This window comes from Mytilus edulis, chromosome 5 (genome assembly GCF_963676685.1).
Source record: "Mytilus edulis chromosome 5, xbMytEdul2.2, whole genome shotgun sequence".
NCBI lineage: Eukaryota > Metazoa > Mollusca > Bivalvia > Mytilida > Mytilidae > Mytilus > Mytilus edulis.
In genome coordinates, this window is record NC_092348.1 from 51,102,952 (window position 1) to 51,121,301 (window position 18,350).

Sequence of the window (18,350 nt, forward strand, 5' to 3'; positions counted from 1 at the left end):
AAATTAGATCTACGATGACCGTGTGAACGGTTGTGTTGTGGCAATGTTGCATGTCTACCGATATCCTGATGTCCACACATTCTGCGAGAAAATATTTTAAGAAGATGACATGGGTTAAATTAAAGTGAGACCACCAATCTCTCAGTATCAAATCATTTGAAAAAAAACAATATATTGCCATATGACCTTTCACATTGATGGGTTAAACTTGCATTAAGTCGTGTTTATATCTTTTATTATAAAATAAAGGAATATGGAGTAAACGTGCACGGGACTTAATCGCACACAAAGTCAATAAATAGAAAAAAAAAACAAATTATCAATTGACAGGGCTTTTATGTCAGTTCTTAATCTTGATAGTCGCTGGAGGGTCTTCAACAATGAAAAAATATTATATACCTCAATGCTTAACTATAACAAAATTGGGACACATGTTCTGGTACACCAAAATTGGTACCTGCCACCTGTACAAAGTATGAAAAAAACTACTTCCGGTTTTCAAGGTCATACGGCTTGCAACTTAATGCACAGGTCCCATAGCCTTATCAAGCATAATAATAGTTAGTGAAAGCATAGGTCAAAATCTAGAGCGTCAAATTTACCTATGAACTTGATCTCACTTTCAAGGTCATAAACCTAGGACATCAAATCAAAAGAGCCTAGATCTTTATTATACATGGTTAATGAGTTATAATGTTACTAAAAAATGTATACGCATACTTTTAAATAAAAGAGGGGCTAAAACTCCCATTTAATGTCTACGCACCCATTCAACCAAAATGTATGTGTTAGAACATGTCGCAACTAACATTTAAGTTAACATTATGAAAATAAGCCAAAATCAGACTTTAGAACATGACCTTGACTTTTGACCTTGACCTTATTTTCTTCTTTTTGGACCAAGGACCTCAATTATAAAGGTCTCTATCACTTATGGTTTACAAGTTACAATTACATTTTTCTTGTGGCGGAAGAAGAAAATAATAATAATAATAATCTGAAGAAAAAAACCAACAAGTCTTTCCACAGAAAAGTGGAAAGACTTAATTATACATGAAGGTCACTGTACAGCATGATGTTTATTTTTTATGCCCCACCTACGATAGTAGAGGGGCATTATGTTTTCTGGTCTGTACATCCGTTCGTCTGTCCGTCCGTCTGCCCGTCCGTCCGTCCGTCCGTTCATCCTGCTTCAGGTTAAAGTTTTTGGTCAAGGTAATTTTTGATGAACTTGAAGTCCAATCAACTTGAAACTTAGTACACATGTTCCTTACAATGTTTGATGAGATCTTTCTTATTTAATGCCAAATAAGAGTTTTGATCCCAATTTCACGGTCCACTGAACATGGAAAATGATAGTGCGAGTGGGTCATCCGTGTACTTGGCACACATTCTTGTTTTAAAGATAAATAAGAATTTAGACATGCTAGAAGGGGGATCCTTCATTTCTGTTTTCCTTTATATTTAGGTCATTTTTGTCTGTTCTATAATTGATAGCCCGTAAGTCTTTATTTTTTTATATTCTAATATGACGTCCTTATTACGCTTTGTAAACAAAGCCGTGTTCTAATGAGCACAAAATATGTTTGACACATGCACACAAATTTACTGTTTATATTAAAGTGGTTTCCATCGTTATCCTATATACAATATACACATTCAAGTAGCTTACATAAACTTTTATAATATATGTTATATCGAACAACATATATTTACCCTACTCGTATTTTTTTAATCTTATCAAATATGAAATGTAATGTACAGACTCCTCGGGGAGGAAACGGGAACAGCTGAACATTTTTACGGTATTTTCTTACGCTTCGACCTATAAGAATACTGTATTTGTCCTATTAGAATCGAAATAATTCCTTCATGTCATGCTCTATGCTAATTTTAACATGGATAGGCATTATATTTGACAACATTTTACACCTCGCTAACGCTCAGTGTAAAATATCGACAAATATAATGCCTACCCATGTTAAAATGAGCATAGAGCATGACATGAAGTAATTATTTCTTAAATTAAGCACCTTGTTATTCTGTATTTATTTTTTTGTCATACTTTTGAAGTTTTCTCTATTCTTTTTCATTTTCTGCAGTATTGACTCACTATTAACTATATTATTCTGTCAATCTCACTAAGACCCAGATAAATGATTAAAATGTATCATGTTCAGTGGTGTAGGTAGGCAATTTTTTAGTATAAGCCCGAACCTTGGATAGGGATCTAGTGGCTGCAACATTTCCCAAAATGTCCGTGACTGTGCTAGTCTACGCGGGTTCCATAGGGCTCGGTCTTTATCAAGAAAGAGATTTCATCTTTGAAAAACTCTTGAATTGCAACATACTTAGAACAAGTATTTATTTATTTCTTATCTTTAATGTACTCATTGTGTTGATTTTTAATCTAACATTTAATAGTCAAATTACTATTGTAAATTTTCCTTTTGTTATGTTTTCATTTTTCTCTGGCACTCTTTAACGTTGTTCATATACCACAAATCGTTTGTTGTGTACATGTATGTAATGACGTTTTGGATATCAATGCAAGTAAACTGTTACAAAATAAATAAATAATCCACATCATACTATACAGGAAAAGGTTAATGCACTTATTGTTGATGAATTCTGGCTAGAATTCAAAACAAAACCAGGTTAAGGGGGGGGGGGGGGGGTTTGATCCCGCTAACATGTTTAACCCCGCCACAATATTTATGTATGTGCCTGTCCCAAGTCAGGAGCCTGTAATTCAGTGGTTGTCGTTTGTTTATATGTTACATATTTGTTTTTCGTTCGGTTTTTTTTATATATAAATAAGGCCGCTAGTTTTCTCGTTTGAATTGCTTTACATTGTCATATCCGGGCCCTTTATAACTGACTTTACTCATTGTTGAAGGCCGTACGGTGACCTATAGTTGTTAATGTCTGTGTCATTTTGGTCCAGTGCACGATGTTTTGTCGATATTGTCAACATCGCAATGTCAACTTTATAGTGTCGTTATTGTGTTTACATTGTATCCTATCAATATGTTCTATACCTTTCTGTTTACATCGTTCACATCGTATACATTGAGATGTTGACAATATCGTGTTTATATTGTATATATATAGAGTCTATAGCTTTCTGTTTACATCGTTCACATCGTATGCATCGCGATGTTGACAATAACGTGTCAACATCGTGTTTATATTGTATATATAGATATAAAGTCTATACTTTTCTGTTTACATCGTTCACATCGTATGCATCGCGATGTTGACAATATTGTGTCATATTGTGTCAACATCGTATTTATATTGTATATATATAGTCTATACCTTTCTGTTTACATCGTTCACATCGTATACATCGCGATGTTGACAATATTGTATCAACATTGTGTATATATAGAGTCTATACCTTTCTGTTTACATCGTTCACATCGTATACATCGCGATGTTGACAATATCGTGTCAACATCGTGTTTATATTGTATATATACATATATATATATAAAGTCTATACCTTTCTGTTTACATCGTTCACATCGTATACATCGCGATGTTGACAATATCGTGTCAACATCGTGTTTATATTGTATATATATATATGTAAAGTCTATACTTTTCTGTTTACATCGTTCACATCGTATACATCGCGATGTTGACAATATTGTGTCAACATCGTGTTTATATTGTATATATATATATGTAAAGTCTATACCTTTCTGTTTACATCGTTCACATCGTATACATCGCGATGTTGACAATATTGTGTCAACATCGTGTTTATATTGTATATATAGAGTTTATACTTTTCTGTTTACATCGTTCACATCGTATACATCGCGATGTTGACAATATCGTGTTCTATTTACATCGTTCACCTCGTATACATTGCGATGTTGACAATATCGTGTCAACATCGTGTTAATATTATATTTATATATATAAAGTCTGTACCTTTCTGTTTACATCGTTCACATCGTATACATCCCGATGTTGACAATATTGACCAACAAACTAAAATACTATTGGATACAGGGGAAAACAAATGCATGGATACAGGGATTTTTATCATGTCGTACAAAAGCAGTTATCTCAGAGGAGGAGACTCCAGGCTATGTCAATTTGAAGTATTGAGTGCCTCAAGTATCTGTTCTGGGCGGCCCAAATCTGTTTCTTTTTATATTAATGCTATACCAGTTGGGTTAAATTCCACCATACGACTATTTGCAGACAACACCATTGCTTATCTGGTAATACAACCTAACAGCGGTTGAATAAAAGATCTAAAGACACTAGGCATTTGGGAACATACATGGAAAAAGGGTATCTACACGTCCCAATCTTCAAAATCACTTATCTAAAAATACTACCATCGCTAACATTTTTAACAATACAAATCGTGGTTACCCTTCTATCGATAAGTGTCATGCCAAAAATGACTTAGATGTCCCCGTCTTTCCACCAACAATACGGTAAGGTCCACGTTTAATGGTCGCACATTTTCTTTAAATTTTGAAACTGATATTACTTGAAAAACAAACAGTATTATTTATTTACTCACATGAAACAAACCGGAATGCGGTATTCAGTACGTAGGTGAAACTGGGCGATATTTATCTAAACGCACGCATGAACACCTGTATCGTTTTAAAAGACCAAATAAATTCAAAAGTATCATTTATCAACATCTTAAGAAGCACGGTCATCCTAATAAATATTTAACAGTTCAACCTTTAAAAGTAGTAAATAAGCAGCCTGGTGAATCTCATTCACAGTTTGTACGATCACGGAAAATAATTGAATTAAATTGGATTAAAAAATTACAGACAGTCTACCCTCTCGGTCTTAATGATAATATCATGGGAATTGGCAATATATCAAGAACCGATTCTGTTAACATTTTGGATATAGTTTCTAAAACTGTTCGTAAAACTCGTTCTCATGGACGCAGAAAAAATCGCAATCAGAGAAAATTTCGGACCAACCATACAAATATTTCGGAACTAATTTCTATTTCAAAAAAACCACGGCAGACATTATCTGTTAACCAAGCTTTGTTCTTAATAAACCTATAAATAAATTAAATAAAATTTTAAAGGATTGCAACACAATTTCATATTACAGTCCTAAATATGAAATTGTTTAAATTATAATGGCATATTGTTATTCTAAATTGTTTCCAAAAATTGACCGCCCTGAAGATCATAAAAAAACATTTTATTAAAACAAAGTATGTCAATAAAGGTTTTGATTTTGTAAATACTGCCGGTATTTTTAACGACCATTCTGTTAAAGACCAAATTCCTGGATATTTTGATAATACTGAACTCCCTCTTATTTGTTATATTTACAAGAAATCTACCCGGAAATATGTGTTTAATTATAGCCAATTGTGTAAAGATATAAACATCATTGAAAATACACCTATGTCGTGTAATTGCAGTAATTCCGAATACACCTACATGTATGGCCCCATTTCCCATGTCATAACAGGAGACCTTAACATCGTTCGCGACCGAGAGTTAAAATCATTCCTCAGTAAAGGACCTAAATATCATCCCCCGTCAATTATTAATTGGAATGAGTGTCGTAATATCATCCACGACTCACTCCATACCTACTGTTTGAAATAGGTAAAACGGGAAAAAGCTGACAAAAAATCTTTCAATTTTGGACTCTTTTTTTAATTCATTAATGAAGATAGTTGATATTCGAATACAACATTTTAAATAGATATAGGAAGATGTGGTGTGAGTGCCAATGAGACAACTCTCCATACAAATAACAATTTAAAAAGTAAACCATTATAGGTTAAAGTACGGCCTTCAACACGGAGCCTTGGCTCACACCGAACAACAAGCTATAAAGGGCCCCAAAATTACTAGTGTAAAACCATTCAAACGGGAAAACCAACGGTCTAATCTATATAAACAAAACGAGAAACGAGAAACACGTATATATTACATAAACAAACGACAACTACTGTACATCAGATTCCTGACTTAGGACAGGTGCAAACATTTGCAGCGGGATTAAACGTTTTAATGGATCCAAACCTTCTCCCTTTTTCTGAAACAATAGCATAACATCACAACAAAGAAAAACATACGATAAAATATCAATTGGCAGACTTAACTCAATCAAAAAACGTATGATTAAACAATGATCGAATAAATTAGATCTGCGATATCTGAATACAAATGCACAGTTAATTAAATATTAGAGATTTCATTCATGACCAAAAAGCTAACAAACAAATTCAAACACAGGACATGACTGAGAAATATTTAACCAATCAATGTTCACTTTAGAAAAAAAACCGTTTTTTTTTTATAATCTTGAAGTTTATAATATTGTACTTAAAGCGAGGAAATCACTATATGATCCTTGTAAACTCATCGAACCTTTAAACTTATAAGTAAGGGTTATCGTACCGATATTGTAATAAGATCTCTGAATATAGTTCACATTGGCACTAATATTGATATTGTCATTAGCAAATTAAAACTTAACTAAATTTCATTATCTTTTGAGGCGAGATATATAGAGACACAGACACGTTAACTTTTATTTCTCTTTTAGGTCATTTTTTAGTAGCAATAAACAAAAGAACTATGTTAATTGGACATGCTTTGATACTATATATGCGCTTGAATTTTTACTTGATAACATTTTTGTTCGCTTTGAAGATTCCGTATATCGTCAAGTTATTGGAATTCAAGTGGGGACTAACTGTGCACCACTTATTGCGGACCTGTTTTTGTATTGTTATAAGTTACAATTTATGACAAAATTAACAAAGACCCGTCGAAACAACATTTGATTCAAAAATTTAACCATACTTTTAGATTTTTGGATGATATGTTGGCTCTCAATAATGACGACTTCAGTATGTATACTAAAGAAATTTATCCTGTTGAACTTACTTTAAATAAAGCTAATACTAACAATGACAACTGCCCTTTACTCGATCTTGATATCTATATCATTAACGGGAAGCTTAATACAAAAATTTATGATAAAAGAGATGATTTTTCTCATTTCCTATCGTTAATTATCCATTTTTAGATGGTGACGTTCACTTGTCACCATCTTATGGTGGTTATATATCTCAACTTGTACGATTCGCTCGTGTATGTAACAACGTATTAGATTTTAGCGAGAGAAATTTATGTATTACTGAAAAATTGTTACACCAGGGTTTTCGATATCACAAACTAGTCAAAACATTTACTAAATTTTATCACCGGTATAAGGAAATAATTCGTAAATATAACTCAACATGCAGACATCTTATACGTTCAGGTATTTCACACCCAATCTTTTATGGTAATATTCATTACAAAGCACAAAAATGTCAGTATTCACCCCAAAAGCTTACAAAACCTTTAAACAGACTTCTTAAGAAGGGATATAGTTACGATACTGTTGTCAGGTCATTAAAAACTGCATATTTTGTGTTTAATATTGATTCACTTATAGGGTCTTTGCATCGCAACTAAACACATTTATTTAAAAAAAAAAACAGTTATTGGCATGAAACGGGTTATATTCTTCTTATATATTTTATGATAGTATGATACTAAACCCCTAACGGGAGGGATTGTGCCTGATATTCATATGATGAAGACATAATCTTTCAATCAGTTTAATTGAGGTCTGGAGCTGGCATGTCAGTTAACTGCTAGTAGTCTGTTGTTATTTATGTATTATTGTCATTTTATTTATTTTCTTTTGTTACATCTTTTGACATCGGACTCGGACTTCTCTTGAACTGAATTTTAATGTGCGTATTGTCATGCGTTTACTTTTCTACATTGGCTAGAGGTATAGGGTGAGGGTTGAGATCTGATAAACATGTTTAACCCCGCCGCAATTTTGCGCCTGTCCCAAGTCAAGAGCCTCTGGACTTTGTTCGTCTTGTATGATTTTTAATTTTAGTTTCTTGTGTATAATTCGGAGTTTAGTATGACGTCCATTATCACTGTACTAGTATACATATGTTTAGGGGCCAGCTGAAGGACACCTACGGGTGCGGGAATTCTCGCTACATTGAAGACCCATTGGTGGTCTTCGGCTGTTGTCTGCTCTATGGTCGGGTTGTTGTCGCTTTGACACATTCCCCATTTCCTTTCTCAATTTTATTTCATCCTGATAAGTGTTATGTCATGTCCATCAGTCGAAATAACAATCCATTCGCATACAATTACACTCTACACGGTCTTGAACATGTTGATAAGTCAAAATACCTAGGCGTGACAATTCAATCAGACTTAAAATGGCACAGTCACATCTACAATACATCTGTAATAAGGCTAACAACACATTAGGTTTTGTTAGAAGGAATCTTAACATCAGTTCCACCTCACTTAAGAAACAGACATATAAATCTTTAGTCAGAACATCACTAGGATATGCATGTTCAGTATGGGACCCTTACATTACCTTACATAACAATCTAAAAAAAGGTGCTAAGAAGGGCTGCTAGGTTTGTCACTAACCAACACAGAAACACCTCAAGTGTTAGTGACATGATAGATCACTTAAAATTGAGAGGCCTCGCCCACAGAATAACAGATTTACGCCGTATCATGTTTTACAAAATCACATACCATCTTATCGCAATCACAAAAGCAGACAAACTAATACAATCACTCAGACGGACCCGGAACATGCACACACTCTTCATATCAAATTCCATCCTGAAGAACACAAATACGTCAACAATCATATTTTCCGCGAACAATTAAAAACTAGAACAGCCTTCCTCTGAGTATTGTAATGAGCGACTATATAGAGTCTTTTAAACCAGCCGTCTCAACCACTACACCTACAGTCAGTAAATTCATCAGGTTTAAATAGTTTTATCTTAATATTAAAGATAAATAAAATAGAATATGCACTTCCACTATGTAAAAATGTTTTTATGAATTTTTGTTTGTTTATATTTATAAAACTGTTCATTTTTCACTGTATATATGTCTCAACAAAGCAATGCGTAGTACAAGTGACATAAACTTCACCGTGTTGAAGGTGGTCAATACAAAATAGAAGTAGAAGTAGAACATTTATTAATATAATTTGCAATACTTTTTTATACCTCTAGGTTTTCTTGAATAAAAAGCCAATAAGATTTGGCACTTGTGCTTAACTATTCATTTTTTTTTACAACTTATCAAAATGTTATCATAAAATTCTTTTCTCAAGAGATTATAAAGGTCTGGAGACAATCACATATAAAATGTGCTTCATCTTCAACTTAATAAAGGTGCATTTTTTTTTAAATATTATCGTTCTTTTTCTTACATAATCTTTGATTTATCTAAAATGTATATAATTTTTTGCATATCGACCCGTCTCTATTTTTAGGGGTATGCACGTATTCTTATCTTGCACAGTGCTTTCCTATCTTTAAATTATTTTTATTACAGATATTTGTCTGTACCAAAAAAAATGTTTCAAATAAGTCATGAGTTCACCTTTACCTTATTCAACAGTATTTTTTTCTTAATTCTTTCTAATGATTCAGCAAACTTTTACAATTTTTTTAGCTTTTAGTACATAATCGGCCAACACTTTTAAGTTTGATAAGTCTAGTGGTGGAAAACATCCCCTATATTTCACTGTCATCGATTAAGTTAGGTTTAATATGGTCATAAAGGTGCCTTAAAGTTATGACAATAGGATTTGAGGACGCTTAAAATATAAAACAAGCTTTCATAGATTTCTTGTATGGATCATCTTTATACTGTAACACGATTTGGCGTTTTCCCAGTTTGAATTGCATAGAAATGACCAAATACCTGCTTCTTAGTTCAAATTTATTGGTCTTAAAACTCAATTTTCATCAAAATACAATGTTTCGATCGGGGTGTAAGATTTTGCATCTCAAGGGTATAGGCATTTATTCAAAAAAAATGAATAGATTTGCATATAATTCGAATTATAAATAATATGAAGAAAATCGTCAAAAGTAGTTTTTTTTATCCTGAAACTCGCATATGAAGCCTCAAATTCTGCAACATGGATAAGTAGGAAGAGGTTTTTGAGAAAACATACAAACTAAAACTTCTGCTTCTGCAAGCTGGAAATAGACTATGGTTCGGTTCCTTCCGTGTATTACATTACTTGGTACTGACAATTCTCAAAATCGAAATTTTGATGCCTGAACCTTCATTATCGTTTTTCTTCGCTTCAAAACCGCAATCTCGTATAAAGGTCTGGAGACAATCACATATAAAATGTGCTTCATCTTCAACTTAATAAAGGTGCATTTTTTTTTAAATATTATCGTTCTTTTTCTTACATAATCTTTGATTTATCTAAAATGTATATAATTTTTTGCATATCGACCCGTCTCTATTTTTAGGGGTATGCACGTATTCTTATCTTGCACAGTGCTTTCCTATCTTTAAATTATTTTTATTACAGATATTTGTCTGTACCAAAAAAAATGTTTCAAATAAGTCATGAGTTCACCTTTACCTTATTCAACAGTATTTTTTTCTTAATTCTTTCTAATGATTCAGAAAACTTTTACAATTTTTTTAGCTTTTAGTACATAATCGGCCAACACTTTTAAGTTTGATAAGTCTAGTGGTTGAAAACATCCCCTATATTTCACTGTCATCGATTAAGTTAGGTTTAATATGGTCATAAAGGTGCCTTAAAGTTATGACAATAGGATTTGAGGACGCTTAAAATATAAAACAAGCTTTCATAGATTTCTTGTATGGATCATCTTTATACTGTAACACGATTTGGCGTTTTCCCAGTTTGAATTGCATAGAAATGACCAAATACCTGCTTCTTAGTTCAAATTTATTGGTCTTAAAACTCAATTTTCATCAAAATACAATGTTTCGATCGGGGTGTAAGATTTTGCATCTCAAGGGTATAGGCATTTATTCAAAAAAAATGAATAGATTTGCATATAATTCGAATTATAAATAATATGAAGAAAATCGTCAAAAGTAGTTTTTTTTATCCTGAAACTCGCATATGAAGCCTCAAATTCTGCAACATGGACAAGTAGGAAGAGGTTTTTGAGAAAACATACAAACTAAAACTTCTGCTTCTGCAAGCTGGAAATAGACTATGGTTCGGTTCCTTCCGTGTATTACATTACTTGGTACTGACAATTCTCAAAATCGAAATTTTGATGCCTGAACCTTCATTATCGTTTTTCTTCGCTTCAAAACCGCAATCTCGTATAAAGGTCTGGAGACAATCACATATAAAATGTGCTTCATCTTCAACTTAATAAAGGTGCATTTTTTTTTAAATATTATCGTTCTTTTTCTTACATAATCTTTGATTTATCTAAAATGTATATAATTTTTTGCATATCGACCCGTCTCTATTTTTAGGGGTATGCACGTATTCTTATCTTGCACAGTGCTTTCCTATCTTTAAATTATTTTTATTACAGATATTTGTCTGTACCAACAAAAATGTTTCAAATAAGTCATGAGTTCACCTTTACCTTATTCAACAGTATTTTTTTCTTAATTCTTTCTAATGATTCAGAAAACTTTTACAATTTTTTTTAGCTTTTAGTACATAATCGGCCAACACTTTTAAGTTTGATAAGTCTAGTGGTTGAAAACATCCCCTATATTTCACTGTCATCGATTAAGTTAGGTTTAATATGGTCATAAAGGTGCCTTAAAGTTATGACAATAGGATTTGAGGACGCTTAAAATATAAAACAAGCTTTCATAGATTTCTTGTATGGATCATCTTTATACTGTAACACGATTTGGCGTTTTCCCAGTTTGAATTGCATAGAAATGACCAAATACCTGCTTCTTAGTTCAAATTTATTGGTCTTAAAACTCAATTTTCATCAAAATACAATGTTTCGATCGGGGTGTAAGATTTTGCATCTCAAGGGTATAGGCATTTATTCAAAAAAAATGAATAGATTTGCATATAATTCGAATTATAAATAATATGAAGAAAATCGTCAAAAGTAGTTTTTTTTATCCTGAAACTCGCATATGAAGCCTCAAATTCTGCAACATGGATAAGTAGGAAGAGGTTTTTGAGAAAACATACAAACTAAAACTTCTGCTTCTGCAAGCTGGAAATAGACTATGGTTCGGTTCCTTCCGTGTATTACATTACTTGGTACTGACAATTCTCAAAATCGAAATTTTGATGCCTGAACCTTCATTATCGTTTTTCTTCGCTTCAAAACCGCAATCTCGTGTCAACCATAGCCGACATCCCGTATATGGCCATCCACACGATGATGGTGTCATGGTGAGATGAATCTATTACCTTTGATAACATATTGTGAACACAGCCTTATACCGGGTTTCGCACAACGTTTTTCGAATTGATATAATAGTTGATCAAAATTGTTCACATAACTTGCATTTATAGTTTTCTGTAGAACCAACCAGTTTCCTATAGAACCCTCCAGAAAATGTCACATTTAATCTGGTGCATCAATCAGAAATAAATACCAACCAACACGCGTTATGCGTAAAATACTGGATAACTTATTTGTCAATTTCAAACAAACTTCAAATATAATGAATACTGGGTCCCCTATGGGCTTCCGTACTTTTGGGACAAATTGTACCAAAATTATAGAAAACTTCATCGACTCTAACTCAAAATATGGACAATTTTATGTTTAGGGCGTCTTGAAAGCTTCCGAAGTGCTAATTTTCAACCTTTTTCACCTGGACCAAATCACTACTTTCCTTTAAAATTCTGGACCAAAATATTTTTACAGTGTAATTTCAACCCCCTACTTGCAATTTGAGGCATCAAACATGGAGAAATAAATTTGGAAGGGGTATAAAAATTAGTGGCAAGTAACCCACTGTCAACACTAGGGACTATATTCGTATACAACGAAAATTCAAGGGACGACAATTGTGGTCTCGGACCAAATACGGAGAATGAAGCAACTTATGTTTAATATGTCAATATACATATAAAAATAAAGAAAAATGAACTTAAGTTTTATCCAGGTTGCAGGATAATCAATCAAACTTATCTTTTATAATGATGAATGCCTTTTACATACAGCCGAAGTCAACAGGACTGTTTGCGCCATAATCAATATATGTTCATCATTTGACATAAATGAGCAACGTATTAAACGGATACAAAAATTATAGAGAAAAAAAATAGAATCCGAAAACGAATAAACTATTGACGCAGATAATTGTCAGGCCTATTTCTTCTTAAAATGGTTACCCTTAAACTGACGAAATTTCAAATTTCATCATTTTTTATCAGAACACTGAAAGAAGTATGGGAAAATGGATAAGGTTTGTAACATGCATATCTTTTAATAAGGGTTTAACTTGACTAAAGTTTTTTACACGACACCTGAGTATTATGATGTGAGTTATATGTATAAATTTATGTAGTGTTCTAGGTGTTTAGAGAGGACGGTGCGCTACATACAAATGTATAACACAAAATTCTTAATATTGTAGACCTATTGGGAAAGGATGAAAGGACCAGGAAATATTAAACATATCACTAGTATGTATAACCCTACACCGGAAGATTCTAATAAATATGAGGCCAGGCAAGGCTCGTCGTCGGGGGACGACACAGTTGATGTATTTTACTTGACTATCAAACATATATCGTATGAAGACGAGGCTGGATATAACTGTTATACATTCTATGGCGGAAAGAAAATAGAAAGTACACTTCTTCTGAAAGTAGACGGTAAGTGAACCGACTCAGCCGACCTAAATGGAAAACATCAGTTAATTACTTCCGAATTTTTTTTTTAGTTAGAACAACCAACTTCCACATCAGAATGAGCTTACTCAATCTCTACAAAAATGTTTCCGTTTTTCGATCTTCCAATGATATGCCTCAAAATTCTCACATCACACAAAATGATACTTGCAAAATTTGATGCACATACTGCGCTTTTCCAGTTTTATTAGGAACGATGAAATTTAATCTTTTAAGCAAATAATGTGTAAGTATGATCGCATGCACGAAAAGTTATATTACTCAAAAAGAACGTAATAAGAATAGGCTAGCCAAAATCACCTATTAAAAGGTAAACTTTTTGTAAATGATCAAAGGATACATTCACAAAATACACTGTTTGAATTTGGTACGTCCATGACGCTTTTATGGTCATATTTTTGATTTTGAACTTAAAAAAGTTAACTTGTTATCTTTATTCCAAAGAAACTGTATCAATAGTTAAAGATCAAATATTTCTGCAAAAAATGTATTCCTGGCATGGTACAACTTCAACCCGTTTAAGTCGTTTCGGTCACCCTTTATATAAGTTTTCTCCCCTTAATTATTCAAAATCAATATTTCTCTTCAACCATACAAGTAAATAGCTTCAGGTAGGTAAAAACAACCTACAGAGTAAAACTCCTTTTTCTTTATTTTATCCACATTTTCGGCGCTTTACAGGACCATAATGTCTGCTGACAAAATCTATAACATCTACCTGTGTACAAAGTTCTGACTACTTACAAATTTGCACGGTGGGTAAGGTTGTCCTGCGAGAGAACGTTCTGTGCTGGTGATTCGGTCCTGACAGGTGCTGGTGGGTCCTGATTCTGTGCTGGTGGGTTTGTTTACATTGTATCAGAACGCTTATTTTTCACTGATACGTCATAAGTACCATGCAAAGAATATTACAACAATTTTTTATTGCAAAAGTCGTGCAAGTTCGCAAAACGAAATTCCTGACCATGTACTGGTGATTAGAAAAACGGTCCTGATACTGTGATGGTGGGTCCTGGTTCTGTGCCTTTATATTTTAGTTAAAAATGGCAAATACTCAAGATCATTGATGCTTAACTGTAATTGACTTATTGGCTGTGATCTGTTTTCTTAAAAATGACATTGTTGTGAGTCTGTTCATTGTTATTACCAAAAATAATACCCATAATTTTTTATTTAACTGTTTTTTGTTTCTCTCATTTAAGATTATTTAAAATGCTGTTGTCAACTATCAATATTTTAAATTAACTGTAATCTTCTTTATTGGTCTAGCTTTTAATGGAACCCCTCTTGTCTCCTTTTAAGATAAGAAAATATGTTTACGATTTTCGGGATAACGATCCTTTTGCATTATCACCAAAATACGGTGTAAAATATGCAATACCTATATAAAAAAAGATGATGTGGAATATTTGTCAATAAAATTGATAATGGAAACGGGGAATGTGTCAGAGACAACAACCTGACTAAAGAGCAGATAACAGCTGACAGCCACCAATGGGCGGGCTACAGCCGGCCCTAAAACAAAATGTTATCTACTTCAATGAACATATAAATGAACTAAAAAAACCAAAAAAACTTACAAGACTAACAAAGGTCAGTGGCTCCTGACGTGGGCTTGGCGCTAAAATGCGTAGGGATTAAACATGTTTTGTAAGAATCCGGAACAAACAATCAGGTGAGTCTGAACTGTTTTTTTTGGGGGGGGGGGGGGGGGGGGGATGGGGGAGAGGGAGGTTACAGTGAAAGTTTCTAAGCTTGGAAATGGAAAAGTTTTGAAACTCTAAATTGTTGATAAAAAAATTATAAGATGCAGATGTTCAAGAACGATTTTCTTACTGTAGATGATAATTTTACCATAAAAACAAAAGAGTGGAAGGGAGTGTCCCGAAGATTTAAAAGTTTTACTTTAAAATATAAATGTATCTTTTAGCTATTAAACACCACTTGCTGTATCTTTAATATTTTTTCAACATATAATTTTTGTCTGAACGGTTGCCTGTTTTTTTCCCATCCAAAGTTCGATAGAACTCTTGAATTTTTTTCTTACTATTTTATGGAAGGGCAGACTAGTATTTTTCAGAGAATGAAGACGATATAACATAGATAAGACTAACAGAAATAAGATTTTTTGAGTTTTGCAATTTATAACTCCAAAATAAAGTCTGTCGTCAAGGATATTTGATAAAGAATTAAGGGAGAGGGAGTGAACGATGTCTCCTTCTTTTCTAAATATAAATATATTTCATGAATAAAAATAAAATATGCCTTAATTTTAATTGAAAATGAGTGAAAAATGAGTGAAGGGGGGGATACCAGACTTAGAAATACACTTTATTTAGATATTGGTAATATTAGGACCCTTTTAAGTTTTTGTCTCAAACACACCGTCTCTGTAGTAATGACTCATTACTAAGGTATTGCACTTGAACCATTTTTTTAATCACATTTACGTATTTTTTTATACATAACTGTGATTTGCTTAGTATTATTATATTACAATGTAACATGTAGGTAGCCTTTATACATACTTATTATAAAACAACTCGATTCTAAAGCCATATATATCAAACATTTGTTTTTATTGATGCATTTTCAGGACAAAATAAGCAACACAAACACGCTTTGAAAGTAAAATGCGTACTCAACTGTCTCGGCGATAAAATAATTGCACTTTAGACACCCCCCCCCCCCCAAAAAAAAAAAACCAAAAAAATTGACCAGGGTGGCGGGGGTTTTGAGATTAAAATTAAGATCAATATTTTTCTTTTCATGTATATTTTTTTTTCAGTTTTCTTTTGCCTAAACAAATTGACACACACAATGAATATAGTATTGTGGAGTTTTTAGATAATGTTCAATACACTGGTAACACCGGTACCTAGGATAATAATCCTGTGACGTATGAATCGGGTAGAATATAAACAATTTTAGAAAAGAAGATGGGAATGTGAAAGTTTACGTGCGATAGGTTCAACAGGATACCGACAGCTTACATGGCTCGTCAGTGTGGAAGCTAAAAAGTGGATCAAAGGCCACGAAAATTTGATTTAAACGTTTATTCGTGCCAACAAAGTTTTTGAAATTTTGTTGAGGATTTAACCATTTACGAAGTTTTAGAATTTAATGCAAAGAAGGTTTAAATAGATATAGGAAGATGTGGTATAAGACAACTCTCTCCATCCAAGTAATAATTCATTTAAGTAAACCAATATAGATCAAGGTCCGGCCCTCAACACGGAGCCATGGTTCAAACCGAACAGCAAGCAATAAGGGGCCTAAAAAATTACTAGTGTAAAACCATTCAAACAGGAAAACCAACGGTCTTATCTATAGAAAAATGTGAAACGAGAAACACGTTGTATGAAATACATGATCAAACGACAAATACTGAGAATGGAAATGGGAAATGTGTCAAAGAGACAACAACCCGACCATAGAACAGACAACAGCAGGTCACCAATAGGTCTTCAATGCAGCGAGAAATTCCCGCACCCAAGGCGTCCTTCAGCTGGCCCCTAAACAAATATACTAGTTCAGTGATAATGAACGTCATACTAAACTCCAAATTATACACAAGAAATCAAAATTAAAATTAAAAATAATACAAGACTAACAAAATCCAGAGGCTCCTAACTTGGGACAGGCGCAAAAAAGTCTTTCGCCAAAATATATCAATTTCTTTTTATCCTATGTTAACTTCCATGAAATCTCCATCCTTTCATGATCACTATAAATTGAACTGTAAAATACTTTTTGGTATCTTCCAAATGCCTTTATAATGTCTGATGTATATATTATTATGGCAATAACTGTTGTGAGCACCAGATTCACTGCACACTTTTAAAGTTCTGCTTTATCAAACATTAAAATGTGAACTGAAGTTTTGCGAAATTTTTGATCGGTACGATTGAGATTTTTATCTAAGCGAACATGGTTTATCTATTAGTTGAAAATCAGGATTTGAACTACTACAGAACTAGCTCTCAGTAGCTTCCAGTATTTTTTGTTCAATAATTTGTGTCTTTAAGTTAATATTTTATGTGCTTAATTGTTGTGTTGTTACACCATAATACCAATAAAGGAGGAAAGGGGGAGGGGTTGGTTGGGTGGTGGTGGGGAGGGGTGCGTGGAGCGACAACATACATGTCAATGAGTATGCGGTATGGACTTTGTTCATTAGTGAATGCCGTAGTGCGCCTAAAGTAGTTAATTTCTGTGTCATTTGGTCTTTTGTTGAGAGTTGTCTCATTGGCAATCATTCCACATCTTCTTTTTTTTTATATGTTAACCCCTGTCAAGAATGACCAAAACAAGTGGTTGTCGATGGTTGCTTTCTGTCATATTTGTATTTTGTTCAAAGTTGTATTAAAATTGGGCCGAAGGTATTCATTTTTTAATCGTGTACATTTTTATAGCTAGTATTCGCTATGGGTTTTGCTCGTTGTTGAGGTTCATACTTTGAAGTACAATTGTTCACATCTTGTTTCATTCTATTTTTTTTTTATCAGTCATATTTGAAAAGCAAGTCAAGGTCGTTTTTTTATCTATTCGAAATTTATTGGAGACAGTGTATTTATACAGGAAGAAATTAGAGGTACCAGTAGTTAAATTGTCTAACC

At 33.1% G+C, this 18,350-nt stretch overlaps 1 protein-coding gene across 2 annotated transcripts in view; it reads left to right on the forward strand.

Annotated features, from left to right (window-relative positions):
* Positions 1 to 18,350, forward strand: part of LOC139525461 (fibroblast growth factor receptor 4-like) — a 225,506-nt gene that overhangs the window by 18,579 nt on the left and 188,577 nt on the right. For both annotated transcript variants that reach the window (XR_011664899.1, XM_071320811.1), the window contains exon 3: positions 13,455 to 13,695. Coding sequence is in view for 1 of the 2 variants with exons in the window: in XM_071320811.1 (XP_071176912.1) it covers positions 13,455 to 13,695 (241 nt within the window). In the remaining variant the exon portion in view is untranslated. The remainder of the gene's footprint in view (positions 1 to 13,454; positions 13,696 to 18,350) is intronic.